Source organism: Narcine bancroftii, chromosome 11, assembly GCF_036971445.1.
Source record: "Narcine bancroftii isolate sNarBan1 chromosome 11, sNarBan1.hap1, whole genome shotgun sequence".
Classification (NCBI taxonomy): Eukaryota; Metazoa; Chordata; class Chondrichthyes; order Torpediniformes; family Narcinidae; genus Narcine; species Narcine bancroftii.
In genome coordinates this window covers 14,008,592-14,031,131 of record NC_091479.1, presented here as the reverse complement: position 1 = coordinate 14,031,131, position 22,540 = coordinate 14,008,592, and the positions used below count along the sequence as shown (strand labels likewise).

The following is a 22,540-nucleotide window of genomic DNA, read 5'->3' as shown; positions in this document are numbered from 1 at the left end:
GCTGCTTTGCTAAAGTAAAAATAAAACTACAGAGGAAAGGAGAGGTAGAGAGGCAGAAAGGGTGGGGGGGGGGGGAAACGACGGTTGGCGTAGTGGCTAGTGCAGTGCTGTTACAGCACCAGTGATCAGGACCGGGGTTCAAATCCTGTGCGGTCTGTAAGGAGATTGTACATTCTCTCCATGTCTGCGTGGGTTTCCTCCATGTACATCAGTTTCATCCCAATGGGGTTTATAGGTCCATGGGGTGCAATTGGGCATCGTGGGCTCATAGGCCGATAGGTCCTATTACCATGCCATATATCTAAATTATTTTTTAAAATTAAATTTGAAAACATTTTAACCAAAGTTTTGAAAGGAATTCCGAGGCTTGTAGTAGGTGAAGATTCATCTGACAATGAACAGGATCCCAACTACTGACTTAGGTCAAGGATTGACTTGCAAAAGTCAAAATCTTTTGCTGCATCTCAGTAGACTTAACAATAAATGATCCAAGTTCATGTTCAGTTGCAGGGCTGGCGAATGTCGCAGAGAAAGGGCAGGTCAAAATCAGAATCAGGATTTATTGTCATGAACAAGTCATGAAATACGGTGTTTGGCAGCGGCGTAAACGTTCATATTATAACAGTTTTACATTACTATAATTTTTTTTAAATAGATGTGCACGAAAAGTAAGGCAGTGTCTTTGGTTCGTTGATTATTCAGGAATCTGATGGAAGCAGGGAAGAAGCTGTCCTTGTCCCATTAAGTGGTCATCTTTAGGCTCCTGTATCTTTTCCCCGATGGTAGCAGAGTGAAGAGGGCATGGCCTGGGTGGTGAGGGTCTTTGAGATTGGAGGCTGCTTTCCTTGATGGAGTGAAGCCTGGTGCCTGTGATGCTGCAGCCTGAATTAACAACCCTCTGGGTTGTTAATTCTTGTCCTGAGAGTTGTCGCCTCCATACCAGGCCACGATGCAACCAGCCAGTATGTTCTCCACGCTACCCCTGTAGAAGTTTACGTGAGTTTTTGGTGGAATACTGAATCTCCTGAGACACCTTAGAAAATCTTGGCGAGATCAGCGTGAGAGATTTGGCAACAAGAAAGAGAATTTTACCATCGAGAGTCTGGCCTGACATCATCACATTCCTTGGGGAAACTCTACATGTAGCATCACTGTCCGAAGAGCAGTTGGGACATCCAAACTGAGGGGAACCTCATAAATGAAAGGCCTTTCAAAGTTCCAGAGCTGTCCGTCACTGGAACTGAGCCATCCACTCTCAGGGAAATCCTAGTATCTCCTTCTCTGCTGTGTCAAATGCAAATCTTTCTATTCAGCAGTGGAAGTTTTATTTCATTCTCCTGCTGCTTCCGACATGAGGTAATCAACGCACCCTGCACAGAACTTTCACTTTAATAGTTCTCTTGGTTCGATCTGCAGGGGAGATTAGCAAAGTGCATGCAATCAGTACAGTGTTAAGAGATGATTGGCTATTCTTAAGCTGATTCCAATAATCCAATCCAGTTGGAACTCTGATCTCAAATGCAATGCATTAAAATGCACCATCAGTGAAATCTGCCAACTGCATTAAATCTGATTCAATACTTATGACCTTGATGGTGACAGGGAAGCATCCTAACACAATCCAACGAAGTCCTAGCAAAGCAAACTACAAAGGTGCTGGAGAAATTCAGCAGGTCATGCAGCGTCTAAGTCAGTGGGTCACAAGCTTTTTCTTTCCACTCACATCCTACTTTAAGAAATCAGCGCTCTGTGATTAATAAGGGATGGCTTGAGGTGGGATGTGAGTGGGAAGGGAAGGTTGAGAACCACTCTTTAAATCGTCCCTCATTGACTCGTTATGTGGACGGTTTCAGAACTCCAGAGGAAATGGGGCAATGACAATTTTTCTCAAGCAAAATATTTCAGTAACAATTGGGGTCTCAAGCAGTGGCTCTCAACATACAACCTTAAGCAACCCCTTACTAATCACAGAGCACCGATGGCATAGGGAATACTTAAAGTGGGATGTGAGTGGAAAGATAAAAGTCCACTGATCTAAATGTTTCAGGCCTGAGCTCTTCGACAAGACCTAATATTCCATCTAGGCACTCTCCAATCAGACAGCGTTATCATTGGCTTTTGTTAACCAGCTTCCATTAAACCCTTTCCATTAGTCTCTCTCTCTCTCTCTCTCTCACCATCCCTCAGTCTCCTTTCCTCTGGCTCCCCACCCGTTCCCTCTCTATTCAGAGAGCTACCCCATCCCCCATCAGCTACTTTTTTTCTATCCTCCCTCCTGTGCTCCTCTCCCCTGCTCCTTCCTCTCTCTTCACCTCACCACACCTCTCCCCAACTTTCTATTCAGGCCCCTGCCTGCCTTCTTGCTCATACCTTGATGAAGAGCTCAGGCCCGAAACATCGGTTCCCCCTTTATTTCCCATAGATGCTGTGTGACCTGCTAAGTTTCTCCGGCACTTTTGTGTATTGCGCTACAGCCACTACGTTTGTGATCTTTCCTGATTAAGTCCAAGTATGAGCAATATGACAATTATAACTTTTGTTCAAGGCAGGAACTCTTCAAAATGGGAATGGAAATAGGTAATGAGCAAATATTTGTTTTCCTAGCAGATCAATGTGAATCTGCATGAAAGAGATGCTCCAGTTAAAAAGTCATCAAACTTCACAGTGCACTTGAGAAGTTCTAATATTGGGATGGAATTACTCGATATTAATATTGACAACTAATTTCACTGGACAACAATCTTTATTTTCAACAGTTTTTCTTCCTGAAAAAAATTGGAGATGATAATAATAAGCTGAACTCAAAGAAAATTTCAGATTTCCTGTATCACGTAGGAAGTTGGAGAAACGTTAAAATCACTTTTATTGAATTTAGCATGTTTAAATTTAGTCATTTCGGCCCATGAGCCAGTGCTGTCCAAGCACAGGATACTCAATTAACTTACAACCCCATGTACATATTGAATGGTGGGAGGATACCGGAGCCTCCAGAGGAAACCCACAAAAACATGGGGAGAACGTACAAACTCCTTACAGACAGCGCCGATATAAATCTCAGATCTTTGATGTAACAGGGTTGCACTAACCACTAAGCTAAGCGCTCCACCCCTAATAATTAATCCCCTTAATCACATAATGATGCTGACAGATTGTGTTGATTCAACTGACCACTGACTTTCCTTTGTACTCAGCATCTGATGCCTCTCATGTCAGTGTCCAACAATAGTCAGCCAGCATTGATTGATTCCAGTTGCCCTGATACCGCTTTTCCATGGTCACAATGTCCTGGTGAAATCTTTCACCGTGTTCAAAACTGACTGACCAAGATCACCAAGTGCAAATACAGAAAATGAATTTTCAATGACATGTTCATAGTTTTGGATGCTTGAAGCACGTTGTCAATCAGCTGGAGGTAGTTTAGTGCTCTGCAGTTGCCAAGAAAGTGATCGGAAAATTTTAAGGTGATTTTCATGACCAACAGCCCAAAATATACCCAAAAGCATTCAGAAGGCAAAATCTTCACTGTCCAATATTGGAACTAGGAGAGTGAAAATACTGTGTGAGGGCGAAATTGGCAGAGAGAGAATGATTTTGTGCATTAGCGTAAAAATTAACGAGTGGTATTTAGTCCCTGCTGGCTCCACAAACATCCATTACAATATCAATGAAAAGAAAAGAGTTTTACTCACTTGGGTGTCTGCCCTATGCGGCTGAATATGAATTAGTTTGATCAATGGGTTCCCATATGGTTTGACTGAATTGGAGGTGGGCCAACAGATTGGGACCCCTTTATCTAAGTGAGCATCATGAATGTATAATATCGATCTATTGTGTGTGTTTGCACTCATTCCAAAGCGTCAAAGCCATAATGTTAAGAAGCATGTGAGATACTTTGAACTTCAACTAAGGGGAATTGATGCAGCTTCACATTAAATACCTTACTATCTAATCTGTGGTAAAAATCTACCGCAGGTTGCCTCATGCAGTCAGTGGAATATTTTTCTAAAGATTTCTTTCCTTGGTGACTTCCAGTTTTTTCTACCTCACGTATTTTTGTCTTGATGAACTATTTTCATTTCGAGTCCTTTCACCTTTACAATAATGCCTCATTTAATCTTCAATCATTTGGCACTGAGATTTGGCACTTATATTGCTTTATAGCAATATAAAATTGGATGTAAATGCTCACATTAGCATTATTAGAAAAATAATAATGCTTGAATTCCAGATACCAGGAGTCTTAATTCAAGCATCCGGCAGCTTCAAGCAACCAAAAAAAAAATTAGAATAAAATAATGGGTTAAAAAATGTGAGTTTAAAATTGTAAAAGTAAATGTTCTCCTAGGTGAAGCATAAACCTTTGGTGAAGATGGGAACAAATATTCAAATAGTCAGCGGAGTTCCTTGGCCGTGCTTTGCTGTTTGAATAAAGTTGTTTTAGAATAAATTGGTGTCGCCCAGGATGAAGAGCTGCTCGCTGTTGGGGTGACTCTCTTAAAGTGTCTCCTTATCCCTGCTGAGTAAGAGTTGCCACGGTCAGGGGTTTTATCTGTAAACTTGGCGAGGTGGGGGGATTAATTATCTATCATGTTATTGTTCGTCTTTCGGGCAGCTCCAAGGAGGGGGAGGAACCTGCAGATGCAGCGACAGTTAATTGTCTTCATAAAATAAAACAACTGCTTTAAGGTTTATATATTCATGTAAGTAAGTTTGTTCAGTTTAAGTAGTTTTGTCTTTTAAACTGTTTATTCTTAATGCAGGTATATTTGTTAGGCGTTACGAGCAAGTCTCAAGCAACCGGCAAATACAATTATCTGTCATCTACCAATCCCCTTAGGTGCTGAATACCAGAGGTTTTATTGCAATAGCAATGGTGTGTATGAGATTTATACCATTTAAACTGCAGATTCCCAGAACAGACAGTGATTTCCACTGTCTGCCATGGGAAGAGATTCACAAGTTTTCTGAATAACAATTTCTTTTTTTTTATATAATTTTTTATTTTTCACACCATAAATCACATTAGCCATGATCTACACTTTTTCTTTTTCACACATATACAGTGACTTTTTCTCCCCCCCCCCCCCTCCTCCCAGGCCACCCCCCCACCCCCCCCCCTCATCCATTTTAAGTATACAATCTAGGTTGTATTAAACCAGTCAGACAATGTTGTCATTCAATAAAAATACACCAGAAATTCTACTGAGTCCATTCTTTTCTTTCCTTCTCCTTCCATCAACTTAGGTAATGTTTGTCCCCGGTAGGTTTTCGCTATTGTATTTAATGTAAGGCTCCCATATTTGTTCGAATAGTTCAATATTATTTCTTAAACTATATGTTATTTTTTCTAATGGAATACATTTATTCATTTCTATATACCATTGTTGTATTTTCAAATTATCTTCAATGATGCGCTCGGAACCTCCTTAGAGGGGAACCTTTTCCTGGGAGCCTCTGGCCTATGACCACTCAAAGTGGAGAAAGGACTTACAAGGTGTTCTTGAGGGCATCAAAGACAGGAAACAGGAGCATACAGAAGCCCTGCATAAGGAGGTGGATCGGAGGTCAATCCACAGGACCATAAGATGGGCAGCAGAGAGGATCAGTGGAGTCTCCCTCCACCCCCCACCCTCCCCCACCCTCGACGTGATCTATCAGGATCATTCTCAGAAGAGGGCGCACAAAATCATCGAGGACCCCCTTCCACCCCGCACGCAACATCTTTCGGCTGCTCCCATTGGGAAAGAGATCCAGGAAGGATCTGAGCCAGCGCCACCAGTCTGAGAAGCAGATTTTTTCCATGGGCAGTGAGAATACTGAATGACCAAAGGAACTGCTCTCACTAACTATATGAGACACTCATATTTATTTATTTGTGTACATGAATACTTTAATTATTTTTTAATTTAGACATATACCACGTAACAGGCTACTTCAGCCCATGAGTCCGTGCTGCACAATTTAACCTACCCTCCCCCCCCCCCCCCCAGTGCGTTTAGAACGGTGAGAGGAAACCAGGGTCCCCAGGGAAACTCCACACAGACACCGGGAGAAGGTACAACTCCTTTGGATTTGAACCCCTGTCCCAATTGCTGGCGTTGTAAAGGCATTGCGCTAACTGCTACACCATCTGCCCTGCATATGCATTGTTTGCCTGTATCTGTGTTATGTCTAGCTGTGCGTCTGCGTGTTTTGCCCCGAGGACCGGAGAACGTTGTTTTGTTGGGTTGTACTTGACATGGCTACTCTGTCAGCCACCTCACTGCCCTTCTGCGATTCTCAGACTGACCTTGTCAGTCACCTGAGAACCTACGAAAGACACTCTGGAAGCAAGTCATTGTTGACTCTGTGGTAGTGTCTGAAAAGAAGACACGATGGAGCACCTGGAGATCAGTGTATGTTTCCAATACCACTGTGGTGTGAAGGCATCATAACATTCAACCAAATAACCATAAGAACATGGGTTTATGTTGCACTTTTACTTCTTCAAAGCATTCCAAGAAATAAAGATGAGGAAGAGCAGCTTTTCCCAGTGAGTAATGAATCTGTAGAATGCTCTGCCCAATGAAAGCAGTAGAAGCTGCATAATTAAATGTATTAAAGACAGATTTTTGAATTCTCAGGGAATTGAGGGACATGGGATAAAGGCAGGTAGGTGGAGATGAGACTATCATCAGATCAGCCATGATTTCATTGAATAGTGGAGCAGGCTTGAAGTACCAAATGGCCGACTCCTGTTTCTATTTCACATGTTCTTAAAGCAAAATTGATGCCAAGTCACGTGAAGCAATGTTGGGGATTCCTCACCAAAATCAGAAAGCATAGTGGTTTGTAGGAGAGCGCTAAAGAAAATAGAGATATTTTGGGGAGGAATTCGACGCTTCTGGACCTTGGCATGTAAATGGTGGAGCAACTCAGTAGTGGAGTGCTCAAAAGATAGATATGCATCAGCTAGAGGAGATCCAGAGATAATCAAGTTTGAGTTGACGGAGAGATTGCTGCATAAGGATGGCGATTATTTAATTTACTGAATTGGGACCAACAAGCATTAGGATGATGGGCGAAGATGATTATAGGAAGAAGCTGAAACCAGGCTAGGAGATAGCGGGGACAGGTCTGTTGCTGAGACAGGCAGTGAAGATGTGGCCACTGGATTAAATTTTTTAATTTAGACATACACTACAGTAACAGGCCATTTTGGCCCACGAGCCCGTGCCACCCAATTGACCCACAACCCCCCCCAGTGCATTTCGAAGAGCGGGAGGATGCCAAAGCCACCAGGGAAAACTCGTGCAGACACTGTGAGAATGTACAAACAGCGCAGCATTCGAACTGGCGTTGTAACAGCGAGGCACAAACCGCAACATCAACCGTGCCGCCCAACGGCATCAAGGCCACAAAGAGTGAATTTACTCACTCCAGTGTCGAGGCTGGCATGTTTGAACATTGTTTTATTGGTCAGGCAGACCGTACGTGGCGGCACATAATTCAGGTGTATTGTCACATCTATTAAGATGCAGTGAGAAAATTTGTTTAATGAGCAGTCCAGCTGTCATCCCATCCTCAGCACAGCAAGCAAGACACAGTGCAATGTTATGATTGTATGACCAATGCAATTAATGTAAGATATAGGCAGGTGCAATATCATTTTTGCATCGGCTTTATCTTGCCCCACAAAAATTACATATATTAACACTAATTTTTCCAATGTATGTGTTAGATGCGGGGAAAAAACAGGTACTTTCTTAAATTCTACCTGGTTATGTTCCAAATTGAAACCTTTAGGGGATAACTTACTAAATCAAATTATTTGGAAACAATTGTCTCTTAAGTCCAGAATTGTTTCTCTTAGGAAATATTGTGAATGTAAGACCTAAAATGAGGCTTGTCCAAGTACCAATTACAGTTTCTTAAAATTGCATTGGCCAGGAAATGTATTGCAGTTAGCTGGAAGTCTGATTTTTTTTCGAAATAGCCCGTTGGAATACTGAAATGCATAGTGTGCTCCCCTGGAGAAAACCACTTACAATTTAAGGAATAAGTACAACACGTTTTTGCAGGTATGGGGACCTTAACTTCAAAGTGTAGGGTTGAATACTTAATAAATAAGGTATTTATTTATTTTTCTTTCTTTTATTGAGATCTAGACAAAAAGTAATTGGGCCCTTTTTTCGTTGAATTGGATACCAGATCTTCTTCTCATTTCCTTTTTCCTCCTCTTTCTTTTTTCTACCCTTTTTTATTTCTTCCCTTTTCTTCATTTATTTAGGATTTTGTTGGGGGGGGGAGGTGTGGTGGGATAGGGGCTCTATTTGGAAAATGTATCAATGATTAATTCACATTTAATTATTTATCTGTGATGGTAATTTTGGTATTGTTTGATGATAAAATCACAGTGCAGAGTTTCAGAAAGAAAGAGACCAGTTAGGGCAGAGCAAAGGCAACATTCTTTCATTGGTGTGAGGTTCATTCAGGACTCAGATAACAGCAGGAAAGAAACTGTCCTTGAATCTTATGGTGTGCGATCCCACACTGTTCAATCTTCTCCCTGATGAGAGGTAGGGTGAAGGGAATGTGACCAAGGTGGGATGGGTGCTTTTCCAAAGCAGTGGCAAGTATAGATATAGTTGACAAAGAGGAACTTTGTGTGATTCTATTCTCCTTTATTCCATCACCAGTGTGCCAGCAAGGATGCACCAGTCTGTGTTGACACATGGTAGGATTGCAGCATGTTAACAGTGCCCATTCTTTCTCTCCCGGTAGAAATTTGCCTGTTGACCCGCGGTCGTCGAACAGCGAGTGTACGAGCCGACACTTACTGCAGGCTCTATTCCCTGTCCGTGGACCACTTCAACGGGGTACTGGAGGAATACCCAATGATGAGGCGTGCCTTCGAGACCGTGGCTCTGGACAGACTCGACCGGATAGGTAAACTCTTTTGTCATTTCAACTTCCTGCATGGCTTTCTCAACTCTCACGTTAGCAATGCTTGCAAGCTCATCTCCCCTTCTCAGGTAGCCTGGTTGTTAGGTCATTTGGCTGGAACCTAGAAACTTGAGCCATTGATCTTGAGACCAGAATTGGAACACCACCATGCCAGCTAATCGGGTGAATTAAAAATATTATCTATTATAATTTTTTCGTAAAACAGCTCATTTGGGGCTAGAATTCTTACAACTACTGTGAATCCCTGAGTTCATACATCAGTGAAGAAAATTGGTGAGAGCACAGCAATGTGTCAGTCCTATTTCTAAGAAATCTGGCACAAGGACACGGTTAGCCTGGCGGATAGTGCAACACTGTTACAATGCCAGTGACTCAAGTTCGAATCCGGAGCTGTCTGTCAGGAGTTTGCATATTCTCCCCCTGTCTCTGTGGGTTTCCTCCGGGGGCTCCGGTTTCCTCCAACCTCCAACGGGGAGGGGTGTTGTAGGTTAATTGGGCGGCACGGGCTTTTTACCGTGCTCTCTGTCTAAATTTAAATTTAAGAACAGAGAATACTGGAAATATCTAAGGAAAGAGGCACAGAGCTTTGAAGAGAGATCAGTGTCTTGAAACATTAACTCTGTCTCTCTTTCTCTCTCTTCAGGCACTGCCTGACCACTGAATATTTCCAGCACTTAATTTTCTTTATCATGGTTCCAGCACCTCTCCTCATAAGAATCGTAGTTTCGATAAAATTAGACAATTTTGAAAATACTTTGTAATTACTGAAATGCAAGATATTTAATTCCCTCATCTAATATAATTTCAATTCAGACCACGTTCAAAGATCGCAATCTTAAATAACCATATAACCGTTTACAGCACGGAAACAGGCCATGTCAGCCCTTCAAGTCCGTACCGGTTCACTTGAACAACTCCACTAGCTCCTCCGCAAACTCCTGAGGAAGTAGAGGCTTTCTTCATGTCGACCCCATAAATTTAACATTTAAAAAATGGTCTACAAAATTCAACTTTTACATGAGAATATAGTATATATGGCAATACAGAAAAGTGAAGAAAATATTTTTGCGATCATTTTAAACTATAGTTGAATTATTGTGTGCAGTTCTGCTCACTCTAGACCTTTCTATTTTAATTGCCAAAATTATGTGACTCTTTTCCTTTTGGTGTATGAATGAAGCAATAAGTTGAACAGATAATGGAAAGAAAATTACTGAGATTCAGCCTGTGACCTAATCAACAGAACAATCCCTTTAGACCAAGAGGAAGCGATGTAAATTTGACAATATAATTGAAACCTCAGAACATTATAATTTTAATAAGTAATCTGTTACTTGTCAGATGTTGAGAGTGTGCCAAAGTGATAAAGAAGGGAAAGTGTGGATTAATGTATTTTAGTCCAATCTTTACCAAAAAATAATGTAATGAGAGTTTAACTGTAATCATTCAGTGTTTGACTACGAATTAGTAATTGATTAATGATGGAGAATGTGATTTTTATTCACTCAGTGGTAAAAATTCTTGGCAAGGTGTTTGTTGGATTCACAACTGCAGTAAGCACACCCCCCCCCCCCCACCACAAACCCCGGTATTCGCCACCTATGGGAATCGTTAGAAGCCAGATAAGTGAATTTTCCAGTTGCTTGAGATTGCATGTGGCCTGATTGGCGCCAATTTTAAACTTCCGTATTTTTAGCCTATTTATTTTCCGGTTGCTTGCGGCTGCCGGTTGCTTGGATTCCAGGGATTTTACAGTCATTCACTTCGTTTTTACATTCCCAATGCAAGCTACAGATTAATTTCTTTCTAAAGGAACTCTCTTTTGCTTCTCTTTCTCAGGCTGTAGGTGGCGCTTCAGGCAATTTCTCCCGATGGCGAATCTGTCTGCCTTACAGCATGCAAAAGCAATCTCATGTAATATGACCCTGTTTTATTACATGACAATAAATTGAATCTTGAATTTTGGATCTATCGCCCTCCTGTATGCTTCCTTGTTGCCCTTTGTGATTCCTCCCACAACCATCGTGCCTTCGGCAAATTTGTAGATAGCTTTTGTGTATTTACCCCAATCACAGCAGCTGCGGACTTTTGTGTTTCAGGCCCAACTACAAGACATGCCAGCAGTGACCATGCAAGTTGGAAGTGGAATCACTTCCACTCTGCTTGGATGAAACTGTATCTTGACAAAAGCTATTATCAGGATGGGATAAAACACCTTGCCAACACAGTTGCTATTGGATTGCCTTGAGTCATTCTGACAGATGTATCTTGCTCCATAGAACAGACGGTAGCTGACGGTGTGAGTCAGCTAACACCTGGTTTGCTCATGTGGCCTTCTATGAGAGCAGAGATGTTAGCACGTTTAAAATAAGGGGATAAAATCCACCCAATGAAGATGACATGAGGAAGTCAGGTGCTCAGACATTTATAACACCAAGAATGACTTACAGGGCAATATTTCTTGCAGATTTTATTAAAAACTGAACATTTTGGTATCGTGAAAACATGATGTCAGAGGCTTAGATCATGCTCTCCGAAGGAATGCTGACAGAAACAGGAAGACAAATCTTGTTTCCCTTGGCTTAATTAGAAGCCTTCAGAACTCTAAGGCTGAACAAAGCACTATAAATAGCTTCTAGATCCAAGGCTACTTTGAATAAATATATTCTGTTTCTTCTGACAAGTCAAGTTTATTGCTATGTGATGGCACAAGTACTACCCAACAAAATAGTGTTCTCCAGTGCAAAACACACAGACACACAACCAGACAAACTATACATATGCTAGAGAAGTATTCATATATACAAATAAATAAATAAACATTGTTAAATGAATAAGAGAGTCTCGGAGGGTCAGTGTGAGCAGTTCCTTGGGTCGTTCAGCCTTCTCACCACCCCCCCCCACCCCCCCACATGGGAAGAAGCTGTTCCTCCGCCTGGCGGTGCTGGCTCTGATCCTCCTGGATCTCTTCCCTGATGAGAGCAGCTAAAAGATTCTGTGTGCGAGGTGGAAGGGGTCCTTCTCAATAATTTTGCTCACCCTCTGCAGACAACAATCCTGGTAGATCACATCGATGGAATCAGAATTTATAGTCATGAACAAGTCACGAAATTCAGTGTTTTGCAGCAGCGACATCGGGTAAACATTCACATTATACCCATCTTACAAGGTTACTATAACAAAAAATAAAAATAATAGGGCACGAAATGTGAGGCAGTGTCTTTGGTTCATTGATTATTCAGGAATCCGATGGCGGAGGGGAAGAAGCCATCCTTGTGCAATTGAATGCTCGTCTTTAGGCTCCTGTACCTTTTCCCCATTGGTAGCAGAGTGAAGAGGGCACGGGCTGGGTGGTGGAGGGGTCTTCGAGGATAGAGGCTGCCTTTTTAAGACACCACCTCATGTAGACGTCCTCAATGGAGTGAAGTCTGGTGCCTGTGATATCGCAATCCAAGTAACAACCCTTTATTCTTGTCCTGAGAGCTGAATGATGCAACCAGATGCTCTCCACAGTACACCTGTAGAATTTATCGAGAGTTTTCGGTGACATACCGAGAGGAGGGAGGCTCCAGTGATCCTCTCTGACACTTTTATAGTCCTGTGGATTGACCTCCGATCCATTTCTCTGCAGCCAGCCAGGATGCTCTTGATAGAGCTCCTTTAAAAGGTTGACTTGATGGTGGCCGTTAGCCTTGCCCGTTTCAGTCTTCTCAGTGATGCACCTTCCTGACAAGTGAAGAGATGTTGTGTGTCCACTATAGGTCACTAATTAAGTGAACTCCAAGCAGAGATTTGTAAATCATAGCATTGAAACAGTAGAATGGAATTGCCTCCATTATGTGATTCACCTCTAGACTTTGACTTTATACAAACCGTCTTTGCCTTGTAATCTCTTTTCTCTGTAGCCACGCTGTTTAATAATTGGGCTCTCCTGGAAGTACAGTGAATAATTTCTGTCCACAATACCTGTTGCGCTGCTACCAGTTTCCTGAATCCAATTAATTGATTTTTATTTTTAAAAAAGTGATAACTTTGGTGCATTGCTGACATTGGGTAATTGAGTTGCTTAAATTTTGTGCGAGGTTAAACAGTCTGCAGTAGGTGTGAGATTAGTTTTTGTTATAAACATCTGTTCTTTGACTGTTGACCCAAAATTAGACCTCTATTGTTGATCCTCTGTCCTTGATATTTCCCCTCATTCCAACTAGACTCTCCCAACTACAGTATTTGCTTCATTGTTCAATGTTCCTTTTATTGTCATGTAATAATACATGATATACGTCGATAGAGGGTAAAGGTCAACCCCCCCTAATTTTGGCCTCGGCCGGCTGTCCATCCAAACTCCTGACCACGGATCCTCTCCCTCCACTGCCCGCCCATCTGAACTCCTGACTGCCGATCCTCACCCTGGCCGCCCACCCATCTGAGCTACTGACACCCTGACCATGAACTTATCACCCAGTCCTGGCTATCCGAACTCCCAACACCTTGAACGACACAGGTACTCATGATGTCAAAACTTTGACCCACGTAAACATTGATTCCCCCCCCCTTTTTCCCCCAAAAAAGTGGTCCAAACAATTCGACAATAACATGAATATATATGCTACTTCAACCTTTCTCTGCCATAAGCCAAACAAAGAGTTGCCATGACCATTGTCCAACATCCCTAACAAAAGGAGAAAAAGAAGTAAAAGAGAATCCCTTCCTGTGGTGGTACACCACCAGCCAACTGCAGGGGGCGACCTCTGTACTGCAGAAGAACACGGGAGGACAACCTATCAATCAGCCGACCTGAATGGACAATCTCCACCCAGTTGTCTGTCATTCACCCTCCGGGATATAAGCTGGGTCCAGCCCTCACGAAGCCAGTCTCAGAGCTCGCACCAGCATTCTCACAGCTAGCTCTGTGAAGGTTTAAGTTGAATAAAGCCTGTAGGACAGACTTCATGTTTTGTGTGTTTGCTTCTGTTCGATAGCGCCCCACACTTCTTAAACCTCTTTTGATTTGTACTGATCACGCTGTGTTTCCATCCACATGCATCTTCAGCCCCAGTACCCACCAGCACCCACACACCCTGCACCCTACACTCTTCTTTCTTCCTGCAGTCACAATCTTAGTTGTTCAAATGCAGGATCATTCACCCAAAATAATTTGGAAGTAAATGTGAATCTGATAAACAAATGCAATCCAGCAGGGAAACTTTACATTTTTAAAATTAAATTTTTTAAATGTAGACGTACACCACGGTAACGGGCCCTTTCGGCCCACGAGCCCGAGCCGCCCAATTAACATTAAACCTATGTCCAGTTTTGTAAGGTGGGAAGAAACCAGAGTGCCTGGAGGAAAACCACACGAGAACGTCCAAACTCCTCCCAGACAGCACCGGATAAGCTCACTGGCACTGTAGAAGTGTTGCACTAACCGCTACGCGGGCCGCTGAACAATTTGGGCTTGTTTCCTCCCCTAGAAGCCAACCAAGTGGGTGAAGGACTGACATTTGAAGTGCCAAGGTGTTGTGCTCCACAGATAAAATGCTGAACAGGATTGACATAGAGAGATACTTGAGGTTTTTTTAAAAATTTATGTTAGAAATACAGCACGGAACAAGCCATTTCAGCCAACAAACCCATGCCGGCCAAATGCACCCAAATGACTGACACTCCTGGTATGTTTTTTTGAACGATGGGAGGAAAACGGAGCACCCGATGAATACATGGGGAGAACGTGCAAACTCCTTACAGACAGGGTGGGATTCGAACCCCAGTCCCAGTCACTGATGCTGTAACCACTACGCCCACCATGTCATACCAGGGTTGGGGAGACCTTCTGGGCCGAAGGGCCTGTGTCTGTGCTTTATGACTCAATGTATAGAAACTGGGTAACCTCTCTCTACCTCCCTCTATTCTTCAGCTTGCAGCATCCGTTGGGTTTTTTTACCGTTTCTAGAATATAAAAGTCTGAATCAGCTCTAGAGACGCGTTTCTAACCCTCCAAAATGATCCAGGCATTAAAGCATTTTGCTCATCTGATGTGTCAGCTGGCTTAGATTAATCAAATTGCCAGTTATTTCCCTGGATCATGTGTGAGTCAGCCCGAGGTACATGGTACAACAGTTAAAAACAGAGTTGCAGAGAGAGACCAGTTAGCACAGACCAAACTGAGTGTAATTTCGCTAGGGTATACCTGTATCTCGTCTTGGTCTCATGGTACACTGTCATGGCTTAATTTGTCCTGTTGTGCACCTGTGCAGTTTTGGTGTACCTGTACATTGTTCTTATGTACATGTCAACAAACTCCCACATCGTTTTCCATAAAGGAATTTCCCAGTTAACCTCTTATCTGCTGCCAGATCATGCAAGATCGAAGATGTTTAGAATCAAACTGAGGGAGTAACAGTCCGATCCAGTCTGCAGATAGGAAATGTGTTCTACTTTCTGTCCTCTTGTTGAACGTGCAAATTAATAATGGCAACCTAATTTCTTTGACAGTACTCCTCTCCAGGGGCAGGACAAGTCTGTGCAAGGTTCCAGGCGTTAGTTAAATGTTGACCGCCTCTGCAGCAATGCAGCAGGTGATAGTGCTGTACACACTGTGATAAAAGGAGAGGGAATGGAGCCTGAGCCCAGTTCTAAATTGGTCTATCCTTTGGCTGACATGCCAGGGGAAGGTGACAACAAAGGGCACAGAGTTACCCAAGTTGTTTTGACAGTCTCATGACATCCCAAAACACCTTACAGATCAAGTTCATTCCTCGTGCAGAGGAAAATCTGACGATGACCAGATTAAGCTGCGATCCACTAATGAAAGGACTTGCAACAATTTTTGAAAATAGCTCAAATTCAGTTTTATGTCTTTTCTGGGTGGGATCTGAGGTGACATCTCATCATCCAAGTATATCAAAGTAATTCAATGTGGTTTGCATTGGTAGACTCTTCACCAACATATTCTCAAAGGGAATTAAGGACAAGCCATAAATGTTGATGTTCAAAATTTCAGGGAATGATTAAAAAAAAATAAATGTTTAGTACCTCCCCAGGGCTGACGCATGACCTGCTGAGTTTCCCCAGCATGTTTGAGTATTGCACTATAATACATTACTCTCTAGTCCTGGCCAATGCGTGCTGCACTTCACGACATCACTCCTCCACTTGTTCAACTTTCTCTTTCTCCATTCCAGTCTTGGCAGGAAGTGACTGATTGAAGTTTGGGGCAAAATTTAAAAATTGCATCCTATCCCATGTCGGTGGAGGTTTGCTGTTCCTGCCCGCCTCCAGAAACCGGAAGACTATTCGAGGAATCATTCAGGGTGACATGTTCAGTGCAGCGATAAGCGCAATGCTGTTATGGCGCCAGCGGCCGGGGTTCAAATCCAGTGCTGACTATACATTTTCCCATGGGTGGCTGATATGTCCGTCCATGATCTCATGTGGCGCCAGACTGAGACCACCCGCAAGGTGGAGGAACAACACCTCATCATCTGTCCGGGAACTCTCCAACCAGATGGCATAAACATTTACTTTTCCGGCTTCCGTTAAACCCCCAACCTCAGTTTCTTTTTCCTCCTGCCACCTTTCCCCCCAGCTCTATCTCTGTCTGTCTGTCTCTCTCTCTCTTCCCTTTTCTCCTTTGTCTCCTTTCACGGAGCAAAATAAATTCTCACCTTTCCTCTTATCATATCCAATTAACACATTATTCCTTTCACTCTCCAGTCCTTATCCAGATGTGTTCCTGTTTTTTTTTGTTTGAAGGACTCAGGTCTGAAACATTGATGATATATCTTTTACCTCCTATGAATGCTGCGAGATGCCTGGGTGTTTCTGTGTGTTTTTACCACAATTTTACTGTGTCTCCAAACTTTCGTGTTTCACTCGGAATAGATTTCCTCCTTGTGCTCCAGTTTCCCTCCACTCTCCAGGATTTGTAGGTTAATTGGGGTACTGAGTGGCAAGGGTGCATGGGCTGGAAGGGCCTGCTATCGTGCTGTAGGTCTAAATTTTAAATTTAATTTAAAGACACAAGAGAGATGCTGGACTCTGGACCACAGAATTTCTGGATGAACTCAGCAGGTCAGTCGGCCTGTATGGGTAGAAATTGTCAGTCAACATTTTGGACCTGCTCTGGAGCAGAAAAGTTGACTGTCCATTTCGACTTAAGGACATGCTGAGTTCCTCCAGGAATTCTTTGTCTGCATTGGATCGTTGTTTACAGGACTGTAGTGTGATCAATGACCACTCACAGACCCATAGCAAGAAGTCAAAGGCTTTATTTATCAGAAGATCCAGACATGCCTCTCCATGCTGCTGGCTCATGTCCAAGGCAGGTATGAGGGAGGAGACTAGGGCTCTCAGCCTTTCTTAGGGGAACTTATGAGGAGGGGCTGTGGATACAGAAGGCCGGACAGCCTACCCAGCCCAGTGAGGACATGCCCGCAGTACTGTGTTCCACCACAAGGGCTACACTTCCAGTGAATAACAGCATATTGAGTACAGGAGTTGGGATGTTATAGTAAAATTGTATAAGACATTGCGGAGGCCAAATTTGGAATCTTGTGTGTAGCTTTGGTCACCTAACCACAGGAAAGATATCAATAAGATTGAAAGAGTGCAGAGAAGATTTACTAGGATGTGCCCCAGACTCTGTAAATGTGTGAAAAAGAAAAAGTGTATATCATGGCTAATGTGATTTATGGTGTGAAAAATAAAAAATTTAAAAAAAAAGAACTGAGGTACAGGTAACGGTTAAACAGATTAGGACTTTATTCCCTGGAGTGTAGAAGAATGAGGGGAGATTTGTTGGAGGTTTTTTAAATGGTGAAGTGTATAGACAGAGTAAATGTAGGTAGGCTTTTTCCACTGAGGGTAGGTGAGATACAAAGGGAGAAAGGGGAAAAGTTTAGGGGCAACATTAGGGGGAACTTCTTCACACAGAGCTAAGTGGGAAGTGTGGAACAAGCTGGGCTCAATTTTAACATTTAAGAAGAATTTGGACAGGAACATGGATGGCAGGGCTATGGACTGGGTGCAAGTCAATGGGACTAGGCAGAAAAATGGTTTGGCACAGACTAGAAGGGCCAAAAGAACCTGTTTCTGTGCTGTATTGTTCTATGGTTCTGGACTAGGAGATGTGGAGTCAATTACATTGTGATATGTTATTGCTCCAATAATCCCAGGCTCAGGATATGGAGAGTTGAATTCACGTCCATCAATTGAGCTGAAAAGTTAAGTGTTTGTGAAATAAATGTGTAATGATAACCTTTATTAGCAACAATGATGGTAAACCTACCATACTTGTGAAAAATCCATCTTGTTCACTGTAGTTCTTCAGTGAAAAAAACCTGCAATCTTTAGTGAACATCAACACTGGTACGGTTTCCACATCACTCCAGAAGTATCATCGAACGTAGATGAACACGAGACAGCAGTGGATTCCAAACTTCCCTTCGACTCACATTCCACCTTAAGCTATGAGTCCTCTGTGATGAGTAAGGGATCGCTTAAGGTGGGACGTGAGTAGAAAGAAACAGTTTGAAAACCACTGTTTTAATCGTCCCTCATTGACTCGTTATGTGCACGGTTTCAGAACTCCAAAGGAAATGGGCCAATGACAATTTTTCTCAAGTAAAATATTTCAGTAACAATTGGGTCTAGAGCAGTGATTCTCAACCTTCCCTCCCATTCACCTTAAGCAATCCCTTACTGATCACACAGCACTTATGGCATAGGGATTGCTCAAGGTGGAATGTGAGTTTAGAGGGGGAAGTTTGAAAACCATTGCTATACAGGAACAGGGTCTGCCACCCATAATGTCTGCACTGCCCAACCACGGCCACCTGAAAAATTAAGGGACAACACTCTAGAGCAGTGTGGGCAGTGCAGCAGTTAGTACAATGCTATTACAGTGCCAGTCACCGAGGTTTGGATCCAGCACTGACTGTAAGGTGTTTGCACACCGGCTTAAGTGTCTGCATGGGTTTTCACCGAGTGCTCCTGTTTCCTTCCACCCTTCAAAATGTACTGGGGGTTGTAAGTTAATTAGGTGGCTGGACTCGTGGACCGTAAGGTATACATACATACTGTATTGTGTGTCTAAATTTTTTACAACTTTTTTTTTAAATGATTCCGTCTGGGCACTCTCCAAGCAGATGACATTACCATCTCCTGTTTCCGTTCAGCCCCCTCCCCTATCTCCCTCTATCTCATTTCCTCCACCTCTCTGTTCAGAGAGCTGTCACCTCAGCTTTTGTTCGTGCCCCCACCCATATCCACCTATGACCTCAACGAAGGGCTCAGACCTGAAACGTTGGTTATGTATCTTTTCCATTAAGAACGCTGCTTGACATGCTGAGTTTCCCCAGCACTTCTGTGTCAAGGCATCTGCAGACTCTTTGTTCCACACCAATCCAAATCATCCTATCTAAAGCACAATATCCCCTGCCAGTTCGCCTCAAAGCTTCCAAAATGTTATCATTTGTTTCTTTCACCTCCCTTGGCAATGCATCCCAACACCTCCCACTCTCCGTTGTGGAACAACTTGCCCTTGTAAATCCCTATCACCTTAAACTGATGCCCGATAGTATTTGACATTTCCATCCTCTGAATCAAAATTTATTGTCACGAACACGTCACGAAATTTGTTTTTCTGCGAAGCAATCACAGTGCGAACATTTTATATCAACCACCTTACAAGAAAAAGACAAAGTAGGCCAGTGTTGGTGGTTCATTGTTCGTTCAGGCATCCGATGACAGAGGGGAAGAAGCTGTCCTTGTGCAGCTGAGTTCCCGACTTCAGGCTCCTGGTGGTAGCAGAGGGAAGAGGGCGTGGCCTAGGTGATGAGGGTCCTGAGGTTAGATGTTGCATTCGTCAGGCAGCGACTCCTCAAGTTAACAGCCCTCTGGAGATTTTTCCTGTCCTGAGCATTGGCACCTATACCAGACATAACATCTTCGGGATAAAGACTCTGACTATCTACCCTATCTATGCCATTTGAAATTTCATTCACTGACGTGGCAGCTCATTTTGTTGCCTTGCAGATTTGTTCAATTAACTCAGTTTAAAATTCCCTCATTGTCAAAACTGAGATGATAATTGAGTTTGTATCCAGATGACGACCAGACTGTAGGATTACCAGCCCAAGCATGTATCCATTAGAACACTGTCGGGTACATTAGACAACTCTGCCATTACCATTGGCATTATTGGTGAACTATTAGAATCCTCAATGGTCCTAGATTCAAGAACTAGTCTGATTTCTGAACAATTTGCAGGATTTGTACGACAAGTGTTACAATTAGAGGAAACAGTTTATCTTAGTGCCATGTAGAAAAGCAGAAAATGTGATATTACATGAAATTTCCTTTAGTCAACTATAAAGCAAACAAAGATTCACTATAGGCAGAAATTGCCCGGCGCCCCTTACAGCCAGAGAAAGAGAACCAAATTAGAATCCTCCCCAGAGTCACCGAATGTCCATCGCTTCCCCTCCAGCGCTCCCACATTCTCCACATTCACACGGCCTTTGGTCTGAACCGTCAGATGCACCCTTCTGACACGATCGGGAAGCCACCAGCACCTGCTCACATCCAGGGCTGGACACCTGGTACTCCCTCAGCCAGTCTCCAGCAGTCCGCAGCCTGGTGTGAGTCCTTTGACTGCAGTCGCATGCAGCCCACAGCCTGCGTGGGTTCCTCACCTCAAGGCTCCAGCAGTCCACTGCCTGCGTGCTCTTCCGTCTCAAAGATCTTCTGTAGTTCGCCGCCATGGGTCATCTCCTCTGCTTCTCCTTCTCAAACATGAGGTGGTCCCCCCCATTTTCTGCTGCCCTGCACAGTCCTCCCCTTCCCCGAAGTCTGCAATATGGCCGCTTATGACCATGTGCACTGCCATGTTGGGCCAAGGGTTTTAAAATAAACCACTATTGGCTCCTTTAAATTTTCTTTAAAAGCCTGAACAGAGCTGACAGCAGTTGGACTTAGGGGCATATCTACAGAAAATAGCGTCTATACGTCAAAATAGACAACAACAAGGATGACTTGCCTTAGTGGCTACTTATATTTGGCTTCGGCCTTTTAATAAGTTGAGAGCGAATAGGAGGACGAGGAAGGGTGTGTTCCTTGTAGTCGGGGGGTGCTGGCCCTGGCAAGGGGCAGAATGGGAATTGAATTGGGCTCTTGTCTTGGCGAATCATGCCTCCTTCCATGCACCACTTCTAGTCATCAAGGGAGGTGTGAGGAAGACCACCGGGGACTCGGCTGAAGAAAATTATTTTTTCACTATCCTAGGATGACTTGTCTGACTTGAATAGAAATTGCTCAGTGGCGCCCCTCCTCCCCCCCCCCTCCCCTTCAAGTAGCGCCCAGGGCACGTGCCATACCTGCCATACCTTAGGTACACCACTGGTTGGACCCCTCAGGAGAGCACTGAGACTTCACTCCCGCTCTCCACGGGTCCAAACCAGCAGCAGTATTGCCGTGACCACAGCTCTGTCCACGCCGCCATTTTTTTCAGGTGATCAAGGATCTATCGATGCATGTGTGGGTGGTGGATAGGATTGGGCTCAGGTGTAATGCTACTCTGCTCCTTGCTTCGTTCAAGCATAGTTCTCAGTGCAAGAGAGAGCCCAGTGTGCGTGGAGTGCATATTAGCCTTGGGAAGTAGCGCAAATGGGGTTCAGCATTGTTAACCTCGATGGAACTGACTCTAACAAGCAGAGAATCCAATACCGCTGGCTTTGCCGATCCTTCTGAGAAGAACATGAAGCTTAATTGTTTTCAGGAAGGAGCAAAAGTAAACTATTAAAATGAGCACCAGAGAGATTAATTTTCAAACTCTCTTCTGTGGGGATGCTCACATTCTGTTTTACTCAATGCTGGTTGTGTGCTATTGATCCTTGTGGATATTTTTTTCTGACACTCAACATTACCCCTTTTAACTAGCAATTAAGATTATTATTGAGCATCTTTAAATGTAGCATTTTGGAAACTCTATGGAAGTTTCCAACCTCTGATTGAAATGCATTTTAAATCCACTTTAATTACCCGCAATTATCATAGGAATCAAATTCATTGCATGTAACCTCTCCGTGCTCGGACTTTTTAGGAAGGTGATAAATCAAAGTAAGGTCGTTATCGGGATTGGAGGGGCTTCTGCAGGTTTACATATAGGAAGGGCCGGTGTTACCATGAGACCAACCAGGCAGCGGCCTAGGGCGTAGACCTCAGAGGGGCACTGTTGAAGATAAATTTCAACAGCTTGCTCCTCTGCATAATGAATGATGTGGTTCTAACAAACACGCTATAAGCACGTGTGTTAGGTCTGGAAAGATGGAGGGAGAAAGTGGTACAGTGCTCGTTGAACGTCACATCGGGTATGGCACTCACTGCACAGCCTGGTCAGCAACACCCCCCCCCCCCCCCCCCAACACACCCCTCAGCCTGGCTAGAGCACAAAGTAGTAGGAAAGTGTTGGAGGGATATGGGCCAAGTGCAAGCAAGTGGGCCCTTTATTGGCATTGGTATGTTGGCAAAATGGGGCAATCCATTCCCATTTTGCTTGCTCTTTCCCAATGGGCCTATAACACTGGACAACTTTTAT

General features: G+C 43.4%; 1 protein-coding gene across 1 annotated transcript in view; it reads left to right on the top strand.

Moving 5' to 3' along the window:
* Positions 1–22,540, top strand: part of LOC138745186 (potassium/sodium hyperpolarization-activated cyclic nucleotide-gated channel 3-like) — a 788,271-nt gene that overhangs the window by 744,476 nt on the left and 21,255 nt on the right. Inside the window, exon 7 of the mRNA XM_069902244.1 lies at positions 8,764–8,928. Coding sequence (XP_069758345.1) covers positions 8,764–8,928 — 165 coding nt within the window. The remainder of the gene's footprint in view (positions 1–8,763; positions 8,929–22,540) is intronic.